Source organism: Branchiostoma lanceolatum, chromosome 9, assembly GCF_035083965.1.
Source record: "Branchiostoma lanceolatum isolate klBraLanc5 chromosome 9, klBraLanc5.hap2, whole genome shotgun sequence".
NCBI classification, from domain to species: Eukaryota; Metazoa; Chordata; class Leptocardii; order Amphioxiformes; family Branchiostomatidae; genus Branchiostoma; species Branchiostoma lanceolatum.
This window is the reverse complement of record NC_089730.1, coordinates 18,824,015-18,851,741: the sequence shown is the minus strand read 5'-3', so window position 1 is coordinate 18,851,741 and position 27,727 is coordinate 18,824,015. Positions and strand designations below refer to the sequence as shown.

At 40.5% G+C, this 27,727-nt stretch overlaps 3 protein-coding genes and 1 non-coding gene across 12 annotated transcripts in view; 3 read left to right on the top strand and 1 right to left on the bottom strand.

The window, feature by feature from the left end:
* LOC136442384 (uncharacterized) overlaps positions 1–10,358 on the top strand; it is a 17,462-nt gene extending 7,104 nt beyond the window's left edge. For both annotated transcript variants that reach the window (XM_066439201.1, XM_066439200.1), the window contains 18 exons: positions 81–263; positions 702–836; positions 1,278–1,518; positions 2,195–2,460; positions 2,897–2,955; positions 3,393–3,540; positions 4,050–4,253; positions 4,644–4,693; positions 4,872–5,022; positions 5,306–5,473; positions 5,694–5,758; positions 5,909–6,072; positions 6,559–6,718; positions 7,433–7,579; positions 8,078–8,165; positions 9,261–9,374; positions 9,509–9,622; positions 10,150–10,358. In XM_066439201.1, the coding sequence (XP_066295298.1) occupies positions 81–263; positions 702–836; positions 1,278–1,518; positions 2,195–2,460; positions 2,897–2,955; positions 3,393–3,540; positions 4,050–4,253; positions 4,644–4,693; positions 4,872–5,022; positions 5,306–5,473; positions 5,694–5,758; positions 5,909–6,072; positions 6,559–6,718; positions 7,433–7,579; positions 8,078–8,165; positions 9,261–9,374; positions 9,509–9,622; positions 10,150–10,331 (2,639 nt within the window). In that variant the 3' untranslated portion in view covers positions 10,332–10,358. The remainder of the gene's footprint in view (positions 1–80; positions 264–701; positions 837–1,277; positions 1,519–2,194; positions 2,461–2,896; positions 2,956–3,392; positions 3,541–4,049; positions 4,254–4,643; positions 4,694–4,871; positions 5,023–5,305; positions 5,474–5,693; positions 5,759–5,908; positions 6,073–6,558; positions 6,719–7,432; positions 7,580–8,077; positions 8,166–9,260; positions 9,375–9,508; positions 9,623–10,149) is intronic.
* A 198-nt stretch (positions 10,359–10,556) lies between these two features.
* Positions 10,557–14,612, top strand: LOC136442416 (contactin-associated protein-like 4). Its single transcript, XM_066439257.1, has 5 exons — positions 10,557–10,713; positions 10,831–10,953; positions 11,625–11,782; positions 12,371–12,488; positions 13,002–14,612. The coding sequence occupies exons 1-5, from the start codon at positions 10,572–10,574 to the stop codon at positions 13,190–13,192; spliced, it is 732 nt and encodes a 243-aa protein (XP_066295354.1). The 5' UTR covers positions 10,557–10,571; the 3' UTR covers positions 13,193–14,612.
* Positions 14,613–14,877: 265 nt separating this feature from the next.
* Trnaa-ugc (transfer RNA alanine (anticodon UGC)) lies at positions 14,878–14,949 on the top strand. The gene has a single exon. It is a non-coding gene; the product is annotated as a tRNA-Ala (tRNA).
* An 8,889-nt stretch (positions 14,950–23,838) lies between these two features.
* Positions 23,839–27,727, bottom strand: part of LOC136441652 (GTPase-activating Rap/Ran-GAP domain-like protein 3) — a 213,355-nt gene continuing 209,466 nt past the window's right edge. For all 8 annotated transcript variants that reach the window (XM_066438067.1, XM_066438071.1, XM_066438069.1 and 5 more), the window contains exon 28: positions 23,839–27,479. In XM_066438067.1, the coding sequence (XP_066294164.1) occupies positions 27,067–27,479 (413 nt within the window). In that variant the 3' untranslated portion in view covers positions 23,839–27,066. The remainder of the gene's footprint in view (positions 27,480–27,727) is intronic.

Genomic DNA, 27,727 nt, shown 5'->3' with positions numbered 1-27,727 from the left:
GAGGGCAAAAAAACTATAAATGTAAAGCAACAACCAAGCCCCTCTTGACTCCTTATAACCTGAGATGACCTTACCTACAGCCTCAGGACCTTGGAGACCCTACGGACCGCCAGGAATCCCCGAGATCCTGAGACGAAAGGAGGAGAAGAAGAAGACAGAAGAGGACATGAGACGTCTCCGGAAGCTGATCCTTATTTTGACCTCCCTGAGCGCGCTGGCGCTGGCGCTGGCCGTGAGCATCGTCATGGGACACTTCCTTAGACGTGAGGGGGCGATGTTCTTTCAGCATATAGCATTGCACTTTATTATGTCTGGAATATATTCGTTGTTGACCCAGAAAATCTGAACAGACGTAAAATCTTAGATTACGTAACATTGATTAGACGTAACATCTTAGATTACGTAACATTAATTAAACGTGACATCTTAGATTCAGCACGTATGGTTTAAACACCTCTGTTTCTCAGATCATTGGCCTCGCTTTTTGACAAAATATCAACTTTCTATTAAGAACACATGAAGGGTTCTACCACACTTTCTATCTTGTCATTTCGAGGCAAGAAACAGCTAGTTTTATCTCAAATTCTCTTTCTCTGTGTGCGAACGAGAAGTGGTATAAAGCCATTAATGAAGTTTTACCTTAAACATAATGTTTCAAACACCAACTGACCAAGTGACCGAGCTCCCATTTCCATATACAGCAGAGGAGCCTCTTCCTGAGTGGATGGCCCTGTTCTCGTTCCCAGGGAAGTCGGAGTCGTTCCCGTACCTCCGTGGTGACCTACTGGCCATCGTCGCGGCACGGCGGCCACCGCCCATCCCGCCTATCATATCCGGTACGCACAGATTATATAATGTTCGTTCGTTCAGACCCTTGAAGTGTCTGGTGGCACACAGGGCAGCAAGTTTACTTGTTGCTCCAGTATCAGGGTACATTTTGTATATTCCTGATGCTATCAAATTAGAGATTCATGCATGTTAGCCTATATTGTTTTATAAGCTGAATCTTAAGATTTATTTTGCATTTCTATTTTGTTTGTAGCTGACCACACGAAAGTCACTGCACTTTTTGTTGTGTCCGATTGTCTGTCCTACCAATTTTAATATGTCAGATTTAGGTCAAACGTACGATATTCGACGATATTGCGCCACCTATCCTTAATGTTTTTTTATGATTGTACATTGGTTTTAATTCAGTGGCAACACTGCGACTTCCAATAAAGTTATCTTGTTTCTTGTATCTTGTAAAACTTAATGACTACTTTTATTTTCCACAGACTGCTTCAATGTGAGCCTTCCTTTATCCGAGAACGGTGACTTCATCTGCAGTGACGTCACGTACGGCCCGAGACTGGGACAGAAGTACATCGTGACGTTCTGCGTTCTGTCGTGTGACGCCGGTTACCATGGTGAGGACGCGGGCCTGCTGTTCTGTGACAACTCCACGTGGTCTCCCATCGCGCCGGAGGTTCTCAGCGCCCTGGTCGGGTTGGGGCAGGCGGTGGACGCGGTGCCGAGGTATGACCAAATATGGTGTTTGTACTCACGTGACTGTGACGTATTCTAGCGTCCGCCATGTTGGCGGATTAAAAACACAGTCACTGTCTTCCCAGCTGTTGCATTTTTTTTCTTATTAGCTTTGCTTGGTGCATAACTAAAAATGGAATTAAACGGAGAAATAGATCGAAGTATTCGCGGATTTTTTTTCATTCGTTCCTGGAATTAGTTAGTATGTTGATTTTGCGGCTCTTTAGAATGTTTATTATCTTTTTTATTTGTCAATTTTTCATTATTGTTTTAGCCTGGAATCCCGTCTTTTTATCTTTATTCCTCTTCCAACGGTCGCTACTCCACCAACCCCATTTGCAAGCGGACTAAAGCTAACGTATATTACCGAGTACCAAGAACAACACCCGTTCTTCTGTTCACCCCAGGATTATATCTATGGCTGCAAATCTGACCCAACTCAAGATTAATGGGACTGTCTACACCATCGTTTAGTCGCTTGAAAGCCAGTCTTTTTAGAATTTGTTAGCTTTATTTTGTTTCTTATTGTCATTACCCCGCCAGTCCCATCAAAGCAGTGACCATTGAAAGCGGAGTAAAACCTTACAGCATTAGATTCCCGGCTACTATTTCCCTTAAAACATCGGAAAACCAAGAACAATATATCCCGTTCTTATCTTCTCCCCAGAACTGAATCTATGGCTACAAATCTGACCCAACTCAACGTGAACGGTACTGTCTACACCAAGGTTACAGCCGGCATCATGTCGAGGCTCAACCTGGCTGACGAGGTGTCGCTGGGCAGTCTGGAGGACTCCCTGTCGTACTTCGAGTATCCGGGTAACGGAACCATCGGGGACCCCTACGTGCTGAGACAGGCGCTCTCACACACTAGTCCCCGTCTTATCGGAGAGGTTTCCGGTCTGAACTTCACCGACGCACTGGCACAGCTAGGTCAGTTGCGATTTTTCGATACGTTTTCAATTCTTTATCAAAATAGTGTAACAAAATATCAGATGACATAACGTGTAAGTCGAAATAAAAGATATAGAAATATATATTTTCAAATCATACAATGAACATAATTCAACAGTTCAGTTACGATTACTGTCTCGTTTTGTTATCCCAAATTTAGGAGAATATTGTAAACAGTTGTTATTTCCTTTGAGGTATTTTTTTCTTCATCTGTATGTCCACATGTGTGATATATAGTTAGATTGTAAATGACGTAAAGAATCAGCCAGTGTAAAAATGCAATAATGTGGCACTCCGGCGGTCAATATAGGAATTTAACACTCTTTCCGTCAAGGTAACAATCTTACATTGTCCGTCAATGTGACATTTTGACTCTGTCGGTAAATGTTACAATTGTCACTACTTTTCCCCACAGATGCCTTCGGTGCGTCCAAGAACCCCACCTGTAAAAAGGTGGACTGTGGCGACCCCAGGGTAAGATTATGATTCTTTAAAAAACGAATTTTGGAGCAACTCAATCCTGGGTTGATGTCTACCGTAAGGCATGACTATCACTTGGGTGGTGTTAGAGTAAGACAAACGTCATCTTATCATGGATTGTTCAAGATCTGTTGATTCAATTACATACCACTAGGAGGTGATAATCCTAACTGTGTACAGATAGTTATATACATCAAAGAATGTTTTGGACATTAGAACAAACAATGAATAAGTATACGACACGTGAAATTTCGATATGTTGCTCTATCCCATATGATTGTGTGTAATCAAACTCATTTGTATGCAGCTATTCGTTTGTATGAATGTATGTATGTATGTATTAATGTAGTAGACCTTACGAAAGTCGCTACACTATTGTTGTGTCAATAAAGATTGTATGTAACGTTAACAGGATTCTTCCCGTTCACCAGAATCCGGATAACGGATCAATCTTCATCAGCGGGAGGACGGAATTTGGCGACGTGTTAGAGGTGCGCTGTGATCCTGGGTACGAGAGGAGCCACGCTGAGATAGAGTGTCTTGAGAACGGGAACTGGACCGAGGTCACGTGTGACGCAGGTCAGATGACGTCACGTTTTTTTGTTATTTCTGATTTAAAGTGCAAAAAGATAGGACAGAAATTTTAGCTAGAAAGTTTCTTCGTGTTTGTTGATCATTCTTGATCAAATTTGCTTTAGAGTACAGAAATGTATATCAATATCTAATAGGAAGCATTGTGGTAGAAATATTTGTTTTTTTACTGGAAAAAGTAGAAAAGGCTCAAACGAGAAAGTCATGCCTGCATCTAAGTTATGTTAACAAGTCACCATGCAGTGGTTTCTTACTAATTCAGGTGAGTATGACATCGATATTGACGCTGAAGAAAAGTGATGGGTTTCACACACAACGTCCAGGAGTTATCTCAGAACCTCATATCCACTTGTAGATATTGAATAGTTTTAGATATTGTTTACCTGGACGTCTATCCTTCATCAATGTATCGATATTGATGTTCTATGATATACACATTTGATGTTACGTCTAGCGAACGACTTTTTCTGCCATTCATTTTATTCCATATTTTTCAGTGGACTGTGGTCAACCACAGAACGTGTCAGACGGCATGCACGTCTGTCAAGGCACGACCTTCACGCAGACGTGTCACGTGACCTGTGACGTGGGGTACGTGCCCGTGACGTCAGACGAGCTAATCTGTAGTTCCAGTCGGAAGTGGGTGCGCATGCCCGAGGGAACGAACATCACCATACTGATGAAGGAGTATATCGAACCAAGTATGTTTTTTGTTGTTTTTAATTTGAAACTATACATTCCACCGGCCTCCTTTTGTCTTTAGATTGTTCTCAAATACGACTACTGTACAGTAACTAGGACTCTCTTGGATAATATGTGTTTTTCCTGCGTGCGTTTATGGATTCTTTATGTGCTTATTTGCGTGTGTGTAGTTCATAATACGTTAACGTTAAGCGTTATCGATATATTAGTTCATAATACATGACATATATTGACATTCTGTCCGTCACAAAGTTACTACTTCTCTTTACAGATGCCTGTGGTGTACACGTGTATATCTATGTCTATGTCCATGTATATAATGTATGTACATGTATGTGTATCTTTGCATGGATTTATAACTCAATGTTTACCCCCTATCTTCCACACAGATGTATCAGAAGTGTTGATCTGTGAGAAGATGGCATGTGGCAACATAACGGTTCGTACCAAAAGTTTTGTCTTCACATCAATGATAATCTTGATGACAACAATGCCTCATTTACCACACAATTAGATACTAGTATGCTCATAACAAGAAGCAAAATCTTAACGAATGGCACGTTGATTGACTGGAGGACCCGTCCAACAGTTCTCAAACAAGTCTTTTTTCCATGTAGGTACCAGACCAGGGAGAGGTGATGTGTTCTGGGACACGGTACAACGACTCGTGTGAGCTCTCCTGTGCGGAGGGATACATCCCCACGGCTGGCACACAGTTTAGGTGTGATGCGGCTGGAAACTGGACAGCAGTACCAGAATGCACAGCGGGTAGGATACAGACATATATGCCTAAAAAATCTTGTCATATTAATTAAGCAAAGATCGAAGGTTTCAAATCAAAGCTTTTACGATATATTTGGAAGTTTCAAGAATGGCAGACTCTGGAATATCTTGCCTTGACGGTTCATCAAAACAATCAGCTAACTGTTTTACTATCTGCTTAAGATTACAATTTATAATATGTCTACCATACTATTGTATAGTATAGTATCATTTAAAATTATTAAAAGGAATTTCTTGTTGTCATGACCTTGTATTTTTTCGTTTTCAGTGGAGTGCGGTGACCCTCCGTCCTTCCCGAACACGGGGTTCGAATGCTCGACAGGTACGTCATTTCCGCACGGCTGCAGCGCTTCCTGTGAAACCGGATTCAGGAACACCAACTATACACACGTCATGTGCGGTAGCCATGGTAACTGGACACTGGGCAGTGATACAGGTAGGAATTGGGGATCTTTTCACGTATGTAGATTCGATAGGGTACCTCCTTAGATAACATGTAGTTCTCTTGACATTTCAAGACACACCGAAATGGCCAGGATTTAAGCCGTCATAGATTGTAGAGAAGTACATTTACTTGTTGCTATGAATTTTGTTAAATGGATAATATTTGCCTATCTATGATCATAAAAAAGTTTTCAATTTCTGTTGAACTATAGGTGTATCGTTGGAGGGGTTGGCAGATGACTTCTTCTGTGAAAGGAAAGACTGCGGCGTGCTACAAGTGAGATCATTTTAGTGTGTATCGCTATAAACATCTGCAACCTTACCAATTTCTTCTTTACGTAATTCTCTGTAAGTTTTCCTTCGCGAAGCCAAGCCAAGAATTCTATATTACTTTTATCTGTAATTTCAACATTTGTTATGTGAACAGGAACCCAACAACGGCACCCTTGTGTGCACGGGAACGAGATTTGAAGACACCTGTCAGCTGACATGCGACACTGGGTACGAGGTGACAAAGGATGATGGGATATTTCTATTCGATAAGGATGGTTACACGTGTACAGAAGCTGGGACCTGGAGCAGCCAACCCACGTGAGTTATAATTCTAGCAACTCTTACCGCAAGAAAGACAATCCGGACAAATGTATGACAATCATTAATTTTTGAATAAGTTTTTTTATTGTTTCGCTCAAACCTGTTTCAAAACACACACACACACACACACACACACACACACACACACACACACACACACACACACACACACACACACACACACACACACACACACACACACACAAACACACAGTTAACTTTGTAACTCAGTCTGTAAAAGTTCTTTTTCACTATAAATTTAGTTTGTTATACACACCAAAACAGGGTTATAACATTTCTGACAGAAGTCAGGAACGTTTAAAAAAATGTAAAGAACTTGTTATGCGCCTAGTATATTTATATGTGTGTTATGTTGCTATGGGTCGTTGTCTACTCGAAATAACAAATAACGAGTAAAAAAAGCAATGTGAACTCTACTGACTGAAATAATTGTTTGGTCTGTCTTTTTTTAATCATTACTAGTTGCGGGGAGTCCGACTTCTGCCTGCATGGTCATGACGACTGTGACCTTCAGTACGGGGTGTGTGAACATACGGGACATCAGACATACAGCTGTCGCTGTGCGCAAGGAACTCTGGGTAACGGGACGAGCTGCGCCCCGCCAATCTGCGGGGTTCTAAATGTAGGTATCGTACACATATAAGGCGTTTTGCACCCCCCCCCTCTCTCTCTCTCTCTCTCTCTCTCTATCTACGTGTCTACTATCTATCTATCTATCTATCTATCCATCTATCCATCCATCCATCCATCCATCCATCCATCCATCTATCTTTCTACCAATCTATCAATCAATCAATCTATCCATCTGTCAATCTATCAATCTATCAATCTATGTATCCATCCATCCATCCATCCATCCATCCACCCATCTATCTATCTATCTATCTACCAATCTATCAATCAATCAATCTATCCATCTGTCAATCTATCAATCTATCAATCTATGTATCCATCCATCCATCCATCCATCCATCCATCTATCTCTCAGTCTATCTATCTATCTACCAATCTGTATGAAGACTATCTCTAAAGTCTAATCTATATATCTGTTTGAATTTTCTGTCTACCTATATCTACCTGCTTGTCGAAAGTATCTGTTTATCTATTCATCTATCTGTTTGAGTATATTTGTTAATTTATTTATCGGACTAGATTTGTCTAAGGTATTTGTCTATTTATCTATTTATGTATTTATTTATCTATCTACCTGTCTTAAGTATCCGTTTATTTGTCTATAGGTCTAAAGTGTGTCTTTCTACATATTGATCAATTGATTGATAATTGAATTATAGATCGATCCATCTACCCATCTAATTTGACGTCCACTATTTCCCAGGCCACAGAACCAGCCAATGGTAAGCTGATCTGTGAGCTCCAGTCCAGCGCGAGTTCCCCGGACTGCCGTGACGGGTCAGTCTCCGGGGTGGATCACCAGGAGTACGAGTCCGTCTGCAGCCTCACCTGCAACCCCGGCTACAAACAGGTAGGAAATTTGCGGCGATTCGGAGCCATTTAAAAAATAATAAAAACGTACATTTTTAGTTCCTGCGCCCCTTTATTTAAAGCAAACAGCCTGCAGTCATGTATACAAGGAGTTGAGAAACCTCTAAAGTCATTTTGTTTGTTTTAGTAAAAGAAGTGTGCATTTCTAACTTTTTTATGAGGTATCATGCAGTATATTCATGTAGTAGTTGTATCTACTCAGTCAGACAGTAAATCCTATAGGTAAACAATGGGTACTCAAAAGTACTGAAAGTCTATACAACTTATATGCCCACAGTTGTATTGTTGACTACATTGTCGACCATTTACAACATAACTGCAAAGCAAGGTTGTGCACAACGAACTGTAAACCTACGTTATTGCATTACACTACAGAAGCTGTACACACCATTAACGAATCATTTCTCTTCTTATTTCAACACGAAAACACCATGATACAATATAACGATTGGTTACACATCACTCTCTTTGTCCGCAGACGCTTGACGTGTCCTACATGTGTCTGAAGAACGGGGACTGGCACACTCCAATGGACATTGGAAACGGCAACGTTCAGCCATGTGTCGGTAAGACATATATTTCCTACGTACTCTGTGTCACAGTTATGACTGTACAAATCTGAAGAAGGAACAACCTCTACATATTTAGTAAGGACCACATGGCCATTGTGACAACTTTTATATTTTGGTGCCATTGTGACCACCTTTATATTTAGGTGGTCGCTTAGATGATTTTCCCCGTGACGTAAGCATTAAGAATCCTGTCTATAGTGACCACCTGTCCACATAGACCAGTTTTATCAATCCCCTGTGTGGCCATGACTTCTTGAGCGGGTCTGACTGTAATCTTTGAAAACTGAATGATTCTTCTTCCATTATTTCTTAGTATTTAATGTAAGTGGGAATTCCTTGTAAAAGAACCGTCAGATCTGGAATTTTGAAGCACACCTTAATCATCATCATCACCATCATCATCATTGCCGCTTTCATCTGTCGACGATGCGGGCCACCACTGGCTTTCCACGCTCTTCTGTCCAGTGCCTGTCTTCTCACTCCTTCCCAAGTGAAGCCCAGTTCCTCCAGGTCTCTCATGACTGTTTTCTCCCATGTGATTTGTTGACCTCCCCTCCTTCTTTTCCCCTGTGGTACCCAGTTTAATGCCATCCGCGGGAGGCGTGTCCTTAGCTTAATACTCGATACTTGTTCCTTTATGTAATATAGTGTACATGTATTTCAACTGGCAATGTGGCAGATATTTGTCCCATATGGTTTCATAAGAGATAGACTATCTGAATTTCTAAGAAACGCTGACAAACCCCCCTGGGAGACAAGATAAGACAGAAACATGTGAAGTGCTGACAATATAAGACAGGAACATGTGAAGTGCTGACCCATCTTGAAGAACTGTCACATAATTAATTGACCTGTCAAACACATCTGGTAAAGATCCTGGATTAGATAAGGAGTCCCACACAGATAAAAAGGGACAGACAATAGGCAAGACAGCACAGTTGGACGACAGAAACAGAGGAGAGAGGATGTGAGTACGAAATAAAGATCGTTCCTGGGCCACGGCAAATCTTGTGTGTCTGTGCTCACTTGATCCGGAAGTAGTATTCCTTCTACTTCTCTACATTTACACCTTCCATTCGTTCCTTGCAGATATTGACGAGTGTCTGAGTAGTCCGTGCAGAAACAACGCCACGTGCACCAACCTGGAGAACAGCTACAGCTGCGCATGCGTGCCTGGATTTACCGGCACCGATTGTGACGAAGGTAAGTAAAAAGTTTGAAAGTTACATTGAAGAAAAAAATATCATCTTAGAAATGATGAACTGATTTTACTTTAAGATTGGATAGTCCCTTCAATCTTTGAGAAGATGTCAAAACTTGATAATTTTTCTCAACAGAAATAAACGAGTGCAAGAGCGACCCCTGCCTGAACGGAGGGTACTGCAGCGATGACGTCGACAGCTACACCTGCTCCTGTCTTGACGGTTGGACGAACGAGATCTGCCAAACTGGTAAAGAGACGGCCATGTATTCATATTTTGAATAAGAACACACTGTCAATGTACTGTTGTAATGTCCGCTTGTGATGACACTGGGTGACATAATACAATCTTTATTCGAAAAATATTAATTTGAAGATCAAAAACCCATCGAATTTCCGTGAATATCTTACTTAGGTTGGTAGGACAAACAAAGACTAAAAGTACATTCAATAGCTGACGAGGAGTTACCGAAGTGTCGGCCAGGTACATTTTCTTTAGGCTAGGTCATAAGAACATTAGTCCCAAGATATTGAAAGTGCGAAGATTTGCCATTGAGAGTGCACAATTCTATTATGATGTATCAACAAACACGTGAAGTGTCATCAGATTATGAATTTATGACGTGAATTTTCGTTATATGATCTGTGAATTGTTATCAGATTGCAGCTTGTACTGTTAAGTACAAACTTGGTGTGTTACGACATGAGGCAGTTTCCCCGAGGTGTGCAATGCAGACAAACAGATCCCAAACTTTGTAACTAATCTTGTTCTCCCAGACATCGATGAGTGCAGCAGCAGTCCGTGCCAGCATGACGGAACATGCGAAGATCGCGTGAACGGCTACACCTGCAATTGTACGGAAGGGTGGGAGGGAGAGGACTGCGAAATAAGTGAGTCTATATCTTTTGGTTTCAATGAACTTTTAGATCAACATACCAACATAATTGTTATGAAATAAAGAAATTCATGTTCTTTCGTATGCACTATACACTGAGAGAAGTATCGTTTCTGGCTTGTCTGTCTGTGCGTGTGTGCGTATGTGTGTGTGTTTGTTTGTGTGTGTGCGTGTCTGTGTGTTTATGTGTGTGTGTGTGTGTGTATATGTATGTTTGTGTGTGTGTGTGTGTGTGTGTGTGTGTGTGTGTGTGTGTGTGTGTGTGTGTGTGTGTGCAAACGGAGTGAAGTCTGCCATACCTGAATGAATAATATCTTTCCACTACAAACAGATATCGATGACTGCGCAGGCGTGACATGCCAACATGACGGACGGTGTGATGATCACGTGGGCGGCTATAGCTGTAACTGCACGGGAGGGTGGATCGGTGAACACTGCGAATCACGTGAGTGCAAAATATACACCGTAGATTTAAGACCACCAAGCACAAGAGGTCAAAACTAATAAACTGCAAAATTTTGAGTTCAGACTACAAACACCTGATTCTTCCCCCTTCTCCTAGGTGCGCCCAGCTGCGCAGTCCTGAAGGATTCTGGGTACACCAACTCAGGTATATACGACATCGACCCAGACGGATCGGACACCAGGGTGGAACCCTTTTCTGTACACTGTGATTTAGACACAGGTTGGTGGATCTCATCATAATAAAGAGAAACCGAAGAAAGAGAATCCCTTAAAGATGTCAAAACGGACCTGACACCTGGGGGAACCCATCACAGTACTGTGTGACTTATACACGGGTGGGCGGCACGATAAAGATGTATTTTCTCACGATGATAAAGATATACTTTCTCGCGATGATAATTTACCTTTCAACTGAAAAAGGTCAAGTTTTAGGTCCAAGAAGCAGTTAGACCGTTCCGAAAATAATTTCATCAGGTTGGTAGAACATAGGATATTTGGAGTTTCTTATTACACAACCAGGTAATCTCACCTGCTGACAGACACCGAAACGTCAGCAGGTGAGATTACCTGGTTGTGTTTACCTGGTTGTGTAGTTAGACCGTTAGCTACCTGCAGCACAGATGCTTTAGAGAAGATAGGCTTAAAATGTGTCTCACACATTTCTACAAATGCAGACCTTTTATCTCTCTCTGTATATTTTGAAAGAAATGGGATTAGCGTTTATGTCTTTTAGCAGATGATAGAATTTGGCAAATGTGGCGTCTTTTATCTACATATTCAATCAATGTATGTTCAAACATTTGCATGTTGTTTTTAATGTTATGATATGGGCCATATACCTCAAATAATCAGTAAGTAAATAAATTGATAATCACGTCTACCTCCCCTTAGGCTCCACGTCGGTCGGCCATGACAGTGAGGACCGCACCAGAGTAAGTCCCGGATGTGAGGCGGCAGGCTGTTACAGGAGGGAGGTCCAATATAACGCTACACTGGACCAGCTCAGCGCTCTGGTCGCCGTGTCAAACTCCTGCAAACAATTGTTCAAGGTGAATACATAAAGTTCTCTGTACATAACCAGAACATAATCACGCTTTGGTGACCGTCTGTCAACTTCCTTCAAACAGTGTTGACTGGCGCTACTTCGCACTGCATGTAGCTATAGGTGTCGCCGCTGCAGTGTGAAGAATTCGGTCCCAAACGTGACTGAGTTTGCGTTGTTTACAGACAGACAGATGACAGACAGATTTTGTTTCTCCCCTAGACCTAGTTGGTTGAACCTAGCTATAGAAGAGCCAGTCCTATAAATTCGCATGTTTATAATGTCATGATTACGCAACTGCAGTCACCACCAAGTACAATATTGGGACACTTACTAGATATCTTCAAACAACGCTTATATGTGCAACAGATAGATGTGCAAAGGTTAGGTGTAACAGATCATTCACTGTAATATAACCAGCGGCCGGCTTGCTGTGTGCCTTCGAAGCTGGTGTGTTACGCCGAAGAGCGGTTATACCGGCTATATGCAGATACAGATACAGATACAGATTATAGAGTCATGACTTCTTACTCGTTACTCGAGGACCGATGGACCAAATTCTTATACATGTGTATTTGCCGACACCTCTCCGCAGTACGAGTGCTACAACTCCATCCTGGGCATCGCCTGGTGGAACTCCCGTACCGGGCAGAAGCAGGTTAACTGGGCGGGCTCAGAAGCTGATGGGCGCAGATGCTCGTGTGGGATATCAGGTAGGATGGAGAGCGGGGTCATTTTTGGCGACACCTTAGGAATGGAGGCTATTTATTGCATGGTAGTTTGTTTGTTCTATTGAGATCTCCATAATAGTGTTACATAGAGAAACACTATTCTATTGGTAGTGGATTCGGGTTGAACATACATATATTTTGCTCTTGTGCAGAAGTACATGTACCCCTTTGCATTCGATGGGACCTTTTTTTGCTAGACATCATGTGGGTAATTGTTTTTTAAAACATCTTAAACCCGTTACAGTTACACGGTCTATGAGCATAATTCACCCGGTCTCCAATAGGCATTACTACAGCAAAAACGCATCATATAAATGGCTAGTCTCAGTTGTAACATATTTATCATGTTCCTAAACAAATTTGGGCTGGAAGTGACATGGCATTATGAACTTAAGTTATTGCGATCAGCATTATAGATATGACAAGATCTTCAATTTCTGATCTCTATGTGAAGAAGTTTATCTCTAACCTGCATCGTTAATTTCCTGACCTAAGGCACGTGTGCAGACGACAGCCCGACCTGTAACTGTGACAACAACGACAACATTTGGCGGGAAGACTCCGGCTGGCTCACGGACAAGAACTCCCTTCCCGTCATGCAACTCAACTTTGGCGACACAGGCGACGCCGGGGAAGATGCGTTTCACACCCTGGGGAGGTTCACGTGCGAAGGGACGAAGCAATAATCATCTTATAATACCTGTCGGTAACGTTAGATATTATCATCCTATGTTTTGCTTGATCTAAAGATCGAACAAAACCATGCATGCCGGGTTATGGGGGCCAAGGTTCAAAGTTCACAAATTCACTGCCCTTTCAGTTGAACCTCTATACTCCGTTGACTGTTTAAGTATTGTTTTTAGATTGTAGATATTCCATTGCATTTTATATTTCAGTGTTGCATTGTATAGAATATGCTTTATAATGTATAATGTGTGCACTTGTAATGTGTAAGGTGAGCAACCACCGCCTTGTGCTCTTTTCAAATGATGAAGAATGTTTACAGCTTTCGTAGTGCTGTATACGCACGTGAGCTCCAAGCTGTTCTTGGCTGGAATCATGTCCTTTATTCCTGCTCTTATCATCACGGTGTTACCGACAGCGTCTAATGCATTGCACAGTTAAAGCACACAATGATTCACCGCAAAGTATGGACATATGGTGCTAACTCAGTATCATGTTTATTTCAAATGTCTGAACTTAGAATACATACTATTAGATGTTGTGTTACCTACGATCTATATGGTGTCAATTTGTTTATGATTCTAATTGAACAGGATCGTGCTTTTCAGGAAATATTTATGCACAAGAGCAATGTTGATATAACATTGGCTATCATATGTACATATATAGGCAGCAGAGTTTGTCACATTGCAAATATATTGTTTATCAAAGAGAAACTAAACTATGTATAACCTTATAGGTTAATGTGTCCTTTATATGGAAAAAAGCGACGCCGTTACATTTGTTCACATAGTATGCAACGGCACATGAGTTTGAGTTCGATGAGAAAATCTATGGAAGACTTGATATGTGTAAAGCTATGAAAACTTGTTTGTAAAGGAAGCAATTGAAAGGCTGTATATGTGTTATCAAATAGATCTATTCAACTTGAAAAGCTACATGTCTTCTAGCTTCTTAAGTCTTTCAGAGCCTTTGATTACAAATTTCTACACAAGCTACCAAGTGGTTGAAAATAGGATAGTTACTACCACAGACTTATTTTGTTAAGAGCTATGATATACTTACATTGAGTCACATAAAAATGCATAGGTGACAAAGAAGATAATAATTTCTTGCCAACCCAACAGTTATCTACAGACTCAGCAGTTAGTGCCCCAGGCTAGGCTTAACCTCTAAAATACCTGTACATTTCAGTACTTATCTACTATCATGTACGTACATGTAATAATAGTGTGTGTGTTAAGCCATGCATGGATGTCCTAGGTACCAATCTTTAGCGTTACACCCCCCTTTACAGATAAAAGACCTTTATTGTACATTCACACAGTGCCTCGAAGAGCTACATACAGGTCGTGATTTAACAAACATATAACAAACATGTATACAGGAAATGATAAATATAAACACACGTAGTAGATAAGATTGCATACAGCTTTTTCGTACATGTGTGGATGTGTGAATAGATCATATCTCTATGACAGGGTTTCTCTAAACGCATACAAAATATAGATTTAAGATCTGTTGCATTTAGAACGACATAGTTTTACTGGACACTTCCTTTCAGTATGTCGATTCACAGGCAGAGGATGTTGTCTGAAACGTCTGACTTTGTTATAAACCTCATGCAGTTGGTTTATTTACATTTTATGATGACTCTTTACACACCACATAAAATATTGCTGTAGAAGGGGATATAGCTCAGTGGTAGAGCGCACGCTTTGCATGTGTGAGGCCCCGGGTTCGATCCCCGGTATCTCCAAAATCTTCTTTTTTTCTGAATCAACGCACGCACTATTGACAAGCTTTAAAGACAATGAGACACTAGACTCTACCAGTCTCCACGGGTCGCTGGGAAAATAGTAAAAATTGGCCAATTAGAGTCAAATGTTTGAAGGGAGTCGGCCACGGAGATATGGTCAAATATGGCAACCCAGAATTTTTACTATTTCCCCAGCGACCCGTGGACACTGGTAGAGTCTAATGCGACACGCTGTCTTCTACTGATTTCAAAGAGGACTTCAGTTCAAGACTTTACCACAACCTTTCATAGACAGATTTCTTTTTTCGTTCACTGTAGAAACAAAAGACCACTAGTCTTGCCCGAGGGCGTCTCGCCAATTACATGTTATTTTCTGACTAAGGTATTGATTAAGATTATCATCTTTTGTTTCTTTGCATTATCATAATCATGCACTTTCCTGACTGGTCATGGGAACCTGGACACTGCACTCAATTTGGAGCGTGATTCATGTTAACAGGAAAAAGAAAACATGCTAACTTACATGAAGATTCGGAGCAAAAGGAAATGCTTAAAACAAGTGTGGACGAAGACAATCCATGTTCTTTTGGAGATGCATTGTATAAATACAGTCCTTTACTGAAAATCTAGTACAGTTTGATATACGCGTGCGCTTTTCTTTCCACATTAAGAGCAGCTGTCTGTAAAAACCAAGCATAAGGTGGCCAAGTTCAAAAAATGAAATTTTCTTAGATTTTGTGTGGTGGTAGGGTCTTGGCCCAAACCTACAAAAATAGGAAAGTTTTTGGTCGGAGGTTATCAGTTGCCATGGTAACGGCCATTTTTCAAAATGGCGGATTTTCGCCTTGTGAAGGCCTCTCTCCCGCTCAAAATAGACCATCTTTGGCCTACTGTAACTCGCACAAATGAATAGAAATGTTGCTGCCTCTAACATATTATATTATCCATATCTTAACAAGAAAAACCATGTTAAGTGTTGCTCGAAATGTTTTTGCAGTGAGATGCAACAGACGTTTAAAGATGACCTGTTTTTGTGAAATTTCAAAATTGACAAAACGCCATTTTTTGGACGTTTTTAGCAAGCAATACCTCCTTAAAAGGCACTTCAAATTTGTTGATTTTTGGCACAGCTCTAGTTTAGACCTTTATAAATATCATATTAAAAAAGAAGTCTGGGTTCTCAATGGGGCAAGCCACAGTGACCCGGAGACTAAGCCATTGTTTCCATTGTAGCAGAATTTCAACTACAGAATTGAAGGTGAAATAAACATGTGCAACTTGGTGATTGAGATAAGAATGACTTTTCTTGAAATTTTTTATGGTGCAAGAAACCTGCCTGGCACTTAGAAAAGTATTTTGTAACAGTTGACTGTTGGTTGCCATGGCAACGGTCATCTTTGTTGTTAATGATGGATTTTCACATGGTTGTATTAGGAAAACATCCCTACAGCTACCTGCTGATTGCACTAGAGATATGGACATAATTTTTATATTTCCATATAGCATGGTTTCCAACGTTTCATAGACCAAAAGTTCAAGATCAAGCATTAAGATTAAGAGGGTGTACTAGGGGGTTATCAGAACCAATGAAATCAGAATTTTCATCTTGCTAAATTTTAGTCATTTTTAAGGGGCTTTTTCTTCCATCATGGGCAATGTTGATTAATGCATGGCACATAGAAAAGTATTATGTAAACAGTTGACTGCTGGTTGCCATGGCAACGGCCATCTTTGTTCTTAATGGTGGATGTTCACATTGTTGTAGGAGGAAAACATCCATAGCTTTGTTACATATGTAAAGAAAATGAAATCTGACGTTTTCTCATGTAACAAAGAATCCTACCTATTACTTAGGAAAGTAGGTTTCTTCATTGTAACAGTCTTTCAAAGGTTCAAAATTGGTTCAAAATTTGTTCTTACTCAGGATTGGCAAGTTGGAAATTGAGATGATAATATGATTTTTTTTAAATCCTTTATACTGCAAGGAACCTACCTGGCACTTCTATTTTTTTGTAACAGTTGATTGCTGTTTGCCATGGCAACGGCCATTCTTTTAGTTTCTATCTTTACTGGTTTTCCAAAATAAATTACCAATACAACTACTAACAGAATATGGACATACATGGGTCACAACAAAAGCCAAATAAAAACTGGGACAATGTGTATATGTGCAGCACACAATACATACACTTACAGATAACCATACCCTTATAAATATTAATTCTAATTTGCCTCCAAACAATATTTTTTAAGTATATGATTACATATCATTATTTCCTTACATCTATATTATCATATAGATGTGAAACGGCCATACTTAATGATGGATATTCACAAGGTAAATGTCATAGTTATGCGCACAGTAAAGTATTTGACCTTCTGCAACACCCACTGACAAAAAAAGGGAGTAGTAGGATGCTATGCATCTGATATGATACATCCAGATGCGGAGACAGTTGCTTTTAAGATTGTTTATACAATTTGAAAATTATAATGGGTAGACCATCAAATTGAAGACGAAGTTGTACTTTTAACCAATAGCTCACTAAAACAAAGTTAATGAACTGAGCTTAAGAGGGGCCTTGTATTTTTGTCAGGGACTATACTTTGATTTGACTATTTATGCTAATAAAGTTAAGATTTCTTTCTATAGAATTATTCTATATATACTGCATACTTTTTTATGCATTCTGTCACAATGAATTCGAGGGACACGGCCTGGCGAAACAAAAATGTATATCAGATATCCGAGTACCTCAGTGATTAGTGCCTTCAGAATTTTTTACATGTATCGTATCAACAATATACAATTTTTTTTACTATTTTAGAAACTAAAAGCCACTGATTTAAGAAAAGCCTAAAATTCTATTTCAGCTATAGGTTGACCAACAGTTACAAGTTGTAGGTCAAAATTAGCACAGATACAGAAAGTATTCATCTACGGAGAATTCGGGAAAACTATCCAAAGATTAAACTAAAATGTGTCTACAATATTCTCCAGTGGATGTACGTAGCTAGGAGGTCAATCTTAACATAGGAAGAGGTAAACAGAAGTGTTCCGCAATGCACCTTCTGCACCCTCTATACCCCTGGTATGTGGAGTCCTGATAACCCCAATGCATGCGGACCCTTTGTCTTTATGTACCACATAGTGAATACACAAAATGATTGAGTAAGTAACTTACTGATTGATGTCTTAGAGAACAAATATCAAGAATGTGTAAACAGCTTTATTCCATACCAAGTTTCCCTATAAACCCCATGTAGTGCCCTAATTAACATTTTTAATTGTTGTAAGCATTTCATGGCATCTATCCGTGGTTTTCACACAGCGACACTAAGATGGCCATAGCTCACACCGTAGTGAGACGTGATTACCTCACTTATTTCGTATCAGTCCCAAAACACGATAAATACACATAAAGACCCTTAAGTCACGGCCCCTGTTATACGTGTCTCAATAAAACAATGTTAGTTTTTGACTCAATGTTTCTCTGGTAAAACCATTCATCAACATTGCCAATGATGGAAGCCCCTTAAAAATGACTAAAATTTAGCAAGATGAAAATTCTGATTTCATTGGTTCTGATAACCCCCTAGTACACCCTCTTAATCTTAATGCTTGATCTTGAACTTTTGGTCTATGAAACGTTGGAAACCATGCTATATGGAAATATAAAAGTTATGTCCATATCTCTAGTGCAATCAGCAGGTAGCTATAGGAATGTTTTCCTAATACAACCATGTGAAAATCCATCATTAACAACAAAGATGACCGTTGCCATGGCAACCAACAGTCAACTGTTACAAAATACTTTTCTAAGTGCCAGGCAGGTTTCTTGCACCATAAAAAATTTCAAGAAAAGTCATTCTTATCTCAATCACCAAGTTGCACATGTTTATTTCACCTTCAATTCTGTAGTTGAAATTCTGCTACAATGGAAACAATGGCTTAGTCTCCGGGTCACTGTGGCTTGCCCCATTGAGAACCCAGACTTCTTTTTTAATATGATATTTATAAAGGTCTAAACTAGAGCTGTGCCAAAAATCAACAAATTTGAAGTGCCTTTTAAGGAGGTATTGCTTACTAAAAACGTCCAAAAAATGGCGTTTTGTCAATTTTGAAATTTCACAAAAACAGGTCATCTTTAAACGTCTGTTGCATCTCACTGCAAAAACATTTCGAGCAACACTTAACATGGTTTTTCTTGTTAAGATATGGATAATATAATATGTTAGAGGCAGCAACATTTCTATTCATTTGTGCGAGTTACAGTAGGCCAAAGATGGTCCATTTTGAGCGAGAGAGAGGCCTTCACAAGGCGAAAATCCGCCATTTTGAAAAATGGCCGTTACCATGGCAACTGGTAACCTCCGACCAAAAACTTTCCTATTTTTGTAGGTTTGGGCCAAGACCCTACCACCACACAAAATTTAAGAAAATTTCATTTTTTGAACTTGGCCACTTTTTCCTCATTTTGCTTGGTTTTTACAGACAGCTGCTCTTAAGTCCGGGACACTTTCCAATGCAGAGAAATTATGATTACTCGTGAAACATACCGAGCGAAGGGGGACCATATGAGTGATGAACAAAAAAAGGGAAACAGTTGTAACTAAGAAGATGCAAACTAATGGCGATGAATGGTCAATACGATTTCCTAGTTTTAGCAATTGAAGTGCATAATGCTCTATCCTATGATGCTACGGTATTCATTATGAAAATATAGGTTATAGTACAAACAGATTCAGACCCCATTGTAAGCCCTTTGGCCGTTCCCCTGTCCTGAAAACATAAAAAATCTGCAGGTTGATGGTCATTTCGTAAATTTTGTGCTAGCTGTCCAGAATGTCCACTCAAGGTACATGAGAAAAAATGGTTAGAGCAGACAGGTGGCCACTGGAGACAGGGTTCTTATAATGATTGGGTCAGTGGGAAAATTATGTAAGAGGCCACCAAAGAGTGGCGACAGCTGCCAAGTGGCCAATAGTACATGTTTGACTTTCTATCAATGGCCACGTGGTCCCTATGTGGAGGTGGTCACTGGTACATGTACATGCAGGATTGAAGGTATTTGAAACTTTGTCTATTTTCAAAGTAAAATATTCTCAATACATTCGAACGTTCATTCTAATTCAACAAGCTTAACCACGCGAGCACTACACCTTCTGCACACTAAGTCAAGTTGAACTTACCGGCGGTTTCCAACAGGGATCCTTATACTCCCCTGGGAACGGATGCAGCGACCACAGCCTCTTGTACTCGTGGTACCTTGGGATCGAGAGTAGAATGCATAAGGAAAAGTGAACATGGAACAGTGCAGGATCTTTGTTTCCATGCACCAAGACACTAGATTTTTTGTATATGCCGTAGTCTGAATATCGATATATTTGACGCAATGTATTTATTTATTATAGCTTGAAAGTTCATCTGTGTTGGTAAAAATCATTCAATTCTGAAACAAGCCTTAACTGTAATTTCCAACACAAAAATTGGACTTACCCACATCTACAGCACCAATATTTGTCAATGCATTTAAAACCTCACGCTGCAAGCGTTCTCTCAGCAAAGGCTTAAGTACCAATAACGCAAAACAATCTGATGATGATACCATCTCAGCAAAAGAGGGCATCAGGTTGATAATAAATAAAGTATCTATCGCTTACCTTGCGACGATGTCTGTTTTCTTGGGTGACCCGGGCGCCTCCATGGTACTAGTAACTGGTCTAGCTACAACTGTGTGATTCTGTCGTCCGCGTCCAAGTTATTTTAATCACAACTTCTGTCGAACCAAGACGAGCTCGTAAACACACGAAAGTAATGGACCAAGAAAAGTCTCAATCTGAAGTCGCTACTTTGCCAGGAACACAAGTCATCCACACCTTGTTTGCCACCAGGCAACTTGTAGGGATACCACAGAGGCCGTCAAAATATGCCGGCAACTTGGCTCTCAGTTGTCACGAATTCTCCCTATATTTATGAACAACACGAACTTTGTAATACATGTATATAGAACGGCAGGCCACGGAACACCCAATGTCGACTTGCCCGTCTGACGAAAGTGGCCGTGATGGCTCCTTGTGTCCGTCCCAACTCATTTACTTCAATCCCTCCATTTGTACATTGTTAGGGATCGGTATGACTAAGCCTACCTGTTTCACAGCGTATTACCGAGAGTGATGAAACGGTCCACTTGTCTTTTGTTATGAACGGCCTCCGTGATTATAGTTATCATAGTAGAAAGGCCGACGTCTTATCAGTTGAGATGACTGCACGGACAAGCTGTCAATCAGACAGGTCGCCTAGCAACCGTTGGCCCTGTAGGAAGTGAGTGAATATTTGACATAACGAATGGTTCAAAACTATACAGATTTGTTTTGACTCTCTATTGTAGACACACTCTTATTCCGAGCAACTTCTTTTTGTATTCGAGCTTCTGCGTATATCGACATATGTATTCAATACGTAGTTTATATCTTTGGTCCTTTTTTCAGGACTGTTTCTCCTAATATCACAGTGAATACAATTCGTAATATGACGACTTCCTACTGTAAGCACATTTGAACCGCCATGCCTTGTAATACGCAGGAGACATGGCGTGATTTTTTCGCACACAGAATTGTCCCAACAAGTATGTTGCTATCATGATCAAACGTTAACGATCTTGTAGACAGCCGGCGTCGCAACTGCCAATTAGCTAATCTTCTGACGACTATCAGAATCAGAGAATCGCGCAGCGGACTTACTCTAGAAAGGACACGGATTATTTGTGAGCAGATGACTCGACGGAGAAACAGGGAATTTAATCATTCAGTATCAGTTGCTATTGACAGAAAGTTAGAAGCTAGGATGTCACTGAAATGTAATCCTAGATACAAGAGTTACTGGCGGTAGGCGTGGTGACAGACATTGAGTTGGACATTCAGGACTTATGTGTACTTATGATAAAGGTACTGAAAGAGCCTGTCTGTAACTGACATACCGCTTTAAAGATTTTCTTGGACGTAATTATTCAAATTTAGTATCTACAATGACATAACTACTTTAAAACGTGTCAACACAATGATTTTCATGTAAACATTATTTAGGAATTAAACAACGATGCAACCACAGCTTTTGGTACCTTAAAGATCATAAGAATCTATACCGGTCGAAAAAGGGATTTATCTCGATAGAACCCATCTTTACTAGTAGACATACAGTCCAACACAGAAAGAGGGGATTTAATCCTCGAGGTTGTTGTTGGCAATAGGACAGTAACTGGAATGTCACTGTGTAAACCGTCAATAATGCACATACATACATACATACATTACATACATACATACATTCATACTACAAGCATGCACATACGGCAGGTAACGTTATATACGTCCGTACTAAATGATCTTATCAGTAACTGGCGGGTCTATACGTTTAATCGTTGAAATATGACAAATATAACAGAATACAACCGAAGCACAAGGATGTAGAAAATATACCACCATGATCGGCTAACACTCTCACCCCTTTTAGGGCTCTATCCCTATTCCGCACAACATGAAACGTTTGCGGGGATGTGCACAAATACAATACACAGGAATCACCCTCAATCCTACCATGTGTACACCTTTCATCTTCGAGCGATCTCTAATCTAAAAACATAGTCGTTAGAAAGACGGTCAGTCAGAAGTAGCCTCTACCAGGCTCCGCAAATCGATGGAAAATAGCAGAAATTGGCCAAGTAGAGTGGATAGTATGCTAGGAGCTGGCCGGCCAATAGGGTTCAATAGGCGAACCACGAAACTTATGGCCGTCCGACTTCTAGCATACCATCCACTCTATTTGGCCAATTTCTACTATTTTTTTCAGCTATCTGCGTAGAGGCTAAGTCAGCAGCGCAGTCCTGAAGTGGTTACGCTCTATTACCCGGACACCCCTCAGGCTATGATGCTATCGGACTCTCATATTTCAGGACAAGATTAACAAGATAGTTGCCATTTTTCAAAATAGCAACGTCCTTCGTCTGGAGATGGGCGTATTCGTATAGAGGTTGACATAGACGGTTAGGTTTGGCTGGAGTGGAGCTAGAGAGAGACAGGTTTATCTGTGTATAATTTCATGATTTTATAAGACTTTATAAGAGCCTCTTACATAGCATAAACTGTAGTTCCAATCCCCAACCGCTAGGAAAAAACGCACAAAATCACCGTCAAATTGACGATGTGTAGCGTTGTTGGGGATGGGGAAATTACAAAAGGCTTACAACGTTGTTTTGATTATATTTAGTTCTATCAAACTTATTTGACAATACAGATGTCTTGAATTAATCGATAATCGTGAAAAGTTATGCAAGAGAAATATTTTAGACCATCTTTGATCATTGTTCGTTACGTCGTTTTGTGAAAAAAACTGATTGCTTAATTAGGCAAGCCACCCATAATTCCTTAAACGTTCAGACCAATCGATGCATGAGAAGGAAACATTTTTTTTCATTATTTGTAAGCTACTGGGTTGTCATGATACAGAAATGAGGAAAATACAACTTAATTTTCTTCTTCTATATCCCTTGGTCTAACATTTTGACCGTAGGGGCACCACAGAAAATCTGGCACAGTTTTCTCCACCCTTTTCGGTTTTCTGTTTTTCTTCATTTTATCATCCTCCCCTCTTTCCTCCTCCCTGGACGGTTCCCTGCATGACAGTTTTGGCTAGTCTCGATGACCTTGACACGTGGCCGTACCAATACAGTTTTCAGGAAATGGTAATTTCATAATGTACTATGCAAGGACTTCATGACTGAATAGAAGCAAGGTCTGCGATCCGAGTTTCTGGCACATAAGCATGGTTGTATTTTGAACTGCATAATATGACAAGCAAGGATCAATAATCATTCACCCACTCAATACAACTGACGACAATAGATATTTTATTGCGAAACTTTCGGCACAGTTTGATTCTGGACGATACCATTTTACCAGTTCTTACAGGTACGAAAAAGGTTACAAACTCAGTTTCACCTCCGGATGACGACTTTATACAATAGTTACTCTGTACACCTTAGTATAGAACCATAAAGATATATAATATATACACAAAGATATTTGTACATGTCTACTACTTTTATATCAAGATTTCTACACATTCAATCCCGAACAACTAAGATTACGTACAAAGTGATGTACTGTACGCAGCTAGCTGCGCATGCGCATGTTGTTGGCTTGAGGCGATCAAAAAATAAAAGTTACGTGCAGCAAATCGGCAAATGGTCGTAAATCTTTTGGGGTCATCAATGTAATTACGTGACATAAATCGTCCAAAGGCAGTAAAAAGTTCTGGCTGCGGTTACTTTAGTTCTGATATCGACTTGTTATGGAGTCTCAGGCACTTTCAAAAGTGAAGTAACTGAAAGGGTACTGTTGGAAGATGTTGGTTTTGGTTAATCTCCAAGCAGATGTAAGGATCTGGCTAATACCATGCGTATCAACGCCTTCTAACGATTCGCCTCCCCCTGTATCTGCTTGCACTGCACTGCGAGCGGACCAGATCTTTTGGCAAATAAGTTCCGGTACCCCCTCTCGCGCGGCGACACATTGTCCTTTGGCGAAGTCTTTCATTGAGGTGAAGGGTTAGCAGTGCAATGCTAGAAAGGCGTACTAAAGTTCATTCGGATCCTTACATCTGTTTGGAAATTTCTATTGGTATCCCTTCAAGCCTGGCTGCAGGGGGAGGGGACTACATGTAAGCTCTTGACAGCCTGAAAAGGATCTTCAGTGCCATTTCCCTGCCTGCGTGGATCAGGCGTTTGAAGATGGGCGAACAAAATATCAATCAAAGGGTACAAAACTTGAGAATAAAACAGAAAATGACGAATTCTGCTAACGTACAGCAATTTCCATTACCTACCCAGGCTATGCAACTCTTTCAATGAAGGTTATGTGCGAAATAAATCAAGCAACTGGATGGAATCTCTAAAGAGTTAGACGTTTCAGATAGCATCTACCACTATCTTTTACCAACACTTTCATTCTTATCCACTGATGAAAGATAGTAGCTAAGATGTTATTAGAAACGTCTGACGTTTTTCGAGGTTTTTTTATAGTTGCTTGATTTATTTTGCATGGCATCATTGCCTCAATTTAGGGAAGAACGGCTACCTCTGCTGCAACTATTTCCATATACTGTGTCAGGGGTTAATAGCTGAGACTGTTGAATCTACTCAGAATAGTCTTAGCAAATATCACCGAGGACTGGGGGGGGGGGGCACCATTGAAAATGAAGTAGTTAATCCCCTTTTCTAATCTATTTCAGAAATAGACGACCCTGGATTAGAAAATATCGTTATGCTTGTCTCGTGCCTCAAGTTCGATCAAGATATCAGTGCAGAATAATCAATGAATGTCTTATAGCAACGGTTCAAGGGCAATGATACAGCGATGTGTGACATTGAATCGAACGCCAAGTACAAAATATCAACAAATACAACAGCTCGATTATATCTGTTTCTTATACAAAACATTCATATAAACCTTCCATGATTGAGTACCAATACATCTCCTATACATTAGATGATATCCTTTTTCGTTCTCATATACATATATCAAAAGTCTTAAAACCATAAGAACAGTTAATGTCACTCGAATGGGACATTTGGACATAGCAGCACGAACGGATCACAGATAAATATTCCTGTCTCATATACCGTTTTCTCACGGTGAAACGATACCGTATACTATATATACCTTATTCTTTCAGGACTGACCACATATCATACGTGTCGAGTGAAAACTCCGTGGACAATGTTAATGGAGGAAGAAAATGAGTCCATACTTCAGTTGACTACAGCCTGCTAACGGCACAGAGGGCGATTACATCATTTCCGCAAACATTGTAAGAGCAGAATTTTCTCTCGCGTACACACATTCGATTCGAACGCATCGAACGTGTTCGAATGTTCCATTGCGTTCGAATGTTCTAACGACCCCTGTGACGTAAGCAGTTGTTGTAACCCGCGGAAGTATGAACTCGTCTATTCGTATGGACTGGAAGGGACGGGAAAGTTCGTGGTTGTATTGCTGAACACGTGTAGGTTTCCTTGTGCTCTTTGGCAACAGCGACATACGCCACCGTTTCTTTCAAAAGGACTATGCCATATCCTTTTATTTGTCATCTGGGTCATATCTCCTGTAAGCTCTTCGTCACCTTTGTTTCATAATAGTTGTACCGATTCACAGACAGTTGTGGTTAGTATTATAACTGGAACGGCTTACACCAGTCTTTTTCACACGACAAAGGGAACGCACAGGACCAATTGCAAGGATTTGTGCAGACATAGAATTATGCCCCTCCCATTCTTCATACCATGGTTAAAGAATATTGGCTTTAACACAAACATTCAGTAAATTTTAACCATTACTTTTAACCAAGACACTTTTAAAATATTGAATCATACAAAACCTCTTCAAGTTGACGCAAAAGTACAAAAAGGCCAAACACACCACATTGCACATATTTTCCACACCAGATACAACACAGCAGTAAAGGTATTAAATCTTAAGTAACAGGATAAGAATAAGTATAAAAACACCGAGTACAGAGTCACTTCGGTTAGAAAAAAACTGCCAACTTTGAAAATAGCAACAAGCGCTCATAATAGTTATTCAAAGCCCGGCCCAAAAACGTCGTATACATTTTTTTTCACTGGTTTACATACATACGTTGACAATATAAAGGCTTTTCCAACATTTGCAACACATTATAGCACTTGCTTCAGCAACTTTACTTGTCCAAAGTCAAAGGAAGTGACGTATGATGACGTTATTTCCTGAACCACTTCACCAATATTCACAATGGCAACTTTTAAGTTCAGCACTGTGACAAGGGTAAACGGATCAAACAAGTATACATTAAACAATACCGCAAACATTACACATAATCAAATATCTAGCTTCAACAGATAAGTCACAGCATCTTTTTTCAGATTGAAAAGGGCTTGTTTTGAACAAGAAAACCCTGCGATGTTCCCATGTAAATACCCTGAAACGAAATAATTATCTTAACCAAACAGACTGCCCTTTCTCCTGATAGTTGAACAAAGTCCTACTGATTTACTAGATCCTGGCATGTAGGAAGTTCAGAGGTTACTTCAGGTCAATATCCTCGTCCTGGTCGACCGAAGAGAACCGGAAAGGGGAGGGGGGTGGACTGAAGGTCACGGAGGGGTCGGGTTCGGAGCTGCAGGACTCCAGCCGGTTGGGACGTGAGAGAAAGCGGCCGGGCGGTGTAGGCGTGGCGGGGGAGGTTTTATCCACGGTTGCGGCTCTCCCCATGCCTGGGTGGAGGTGAGGGTGGTGCTGACCGTGCGTGTGTCCCTTCTGTGGCCCCGGGCCGTAGCTGAACAGCTCCCGCCGGTTTCGGACCACCGTGTCGTCGATCCGCACCAGCGGGGACATCATGGCGGGCACGGGGCCGTGCTTGACGCATGCGCGGTCCGTGGGGTGGCCGACCAATGAGCTGAGGGGAATCTGGTACACGCAGTACTTGGTGACAGGAGCTGATGAGAAAAAAAAGCAAAATGATTCTTTCATTTCTGGAACAATTTAACACATAACGTGTATCTTATCTTATAGGTCGAGCTGCAGGTTCACAAACAACCAGGCCCGCTCGACTAACCAAAATGGTTATTTCAAAGAGTTAGTCATTGTGTGATATTGAAATATTTAGACTATCAAAAACAGCCCACGTTTTAAGAAAAACGCGAGACATTCCATTGAAGGTATTAACTTGTTCCCTTGCAAGTAG

Bases quoted from the DNA above. Each gene is read 5' to 3' on its own strand.
- LOC136442416 (XM_066439257.1), top strand. From the start codon at position 10,572: ATGAATAATATCTTTCCACTACAAACAGATATCGATGACTGCGCAGGC. The intron at 10,714-10,830 runs GTGAGTGCAAAA...CCCTTCTCCTAG, and splicing joins CGGTGAACACTGCGAATCAC to GTGCGCCCAGCTGCGCAGTC. The intron at 10,954-11,624 runs GTTGGTGGATCT...ACCTCCCCTTAG, and splicing joins ACACTGTGATTTAGACACAG to GCTCCACGTCGGTCGGCCAT.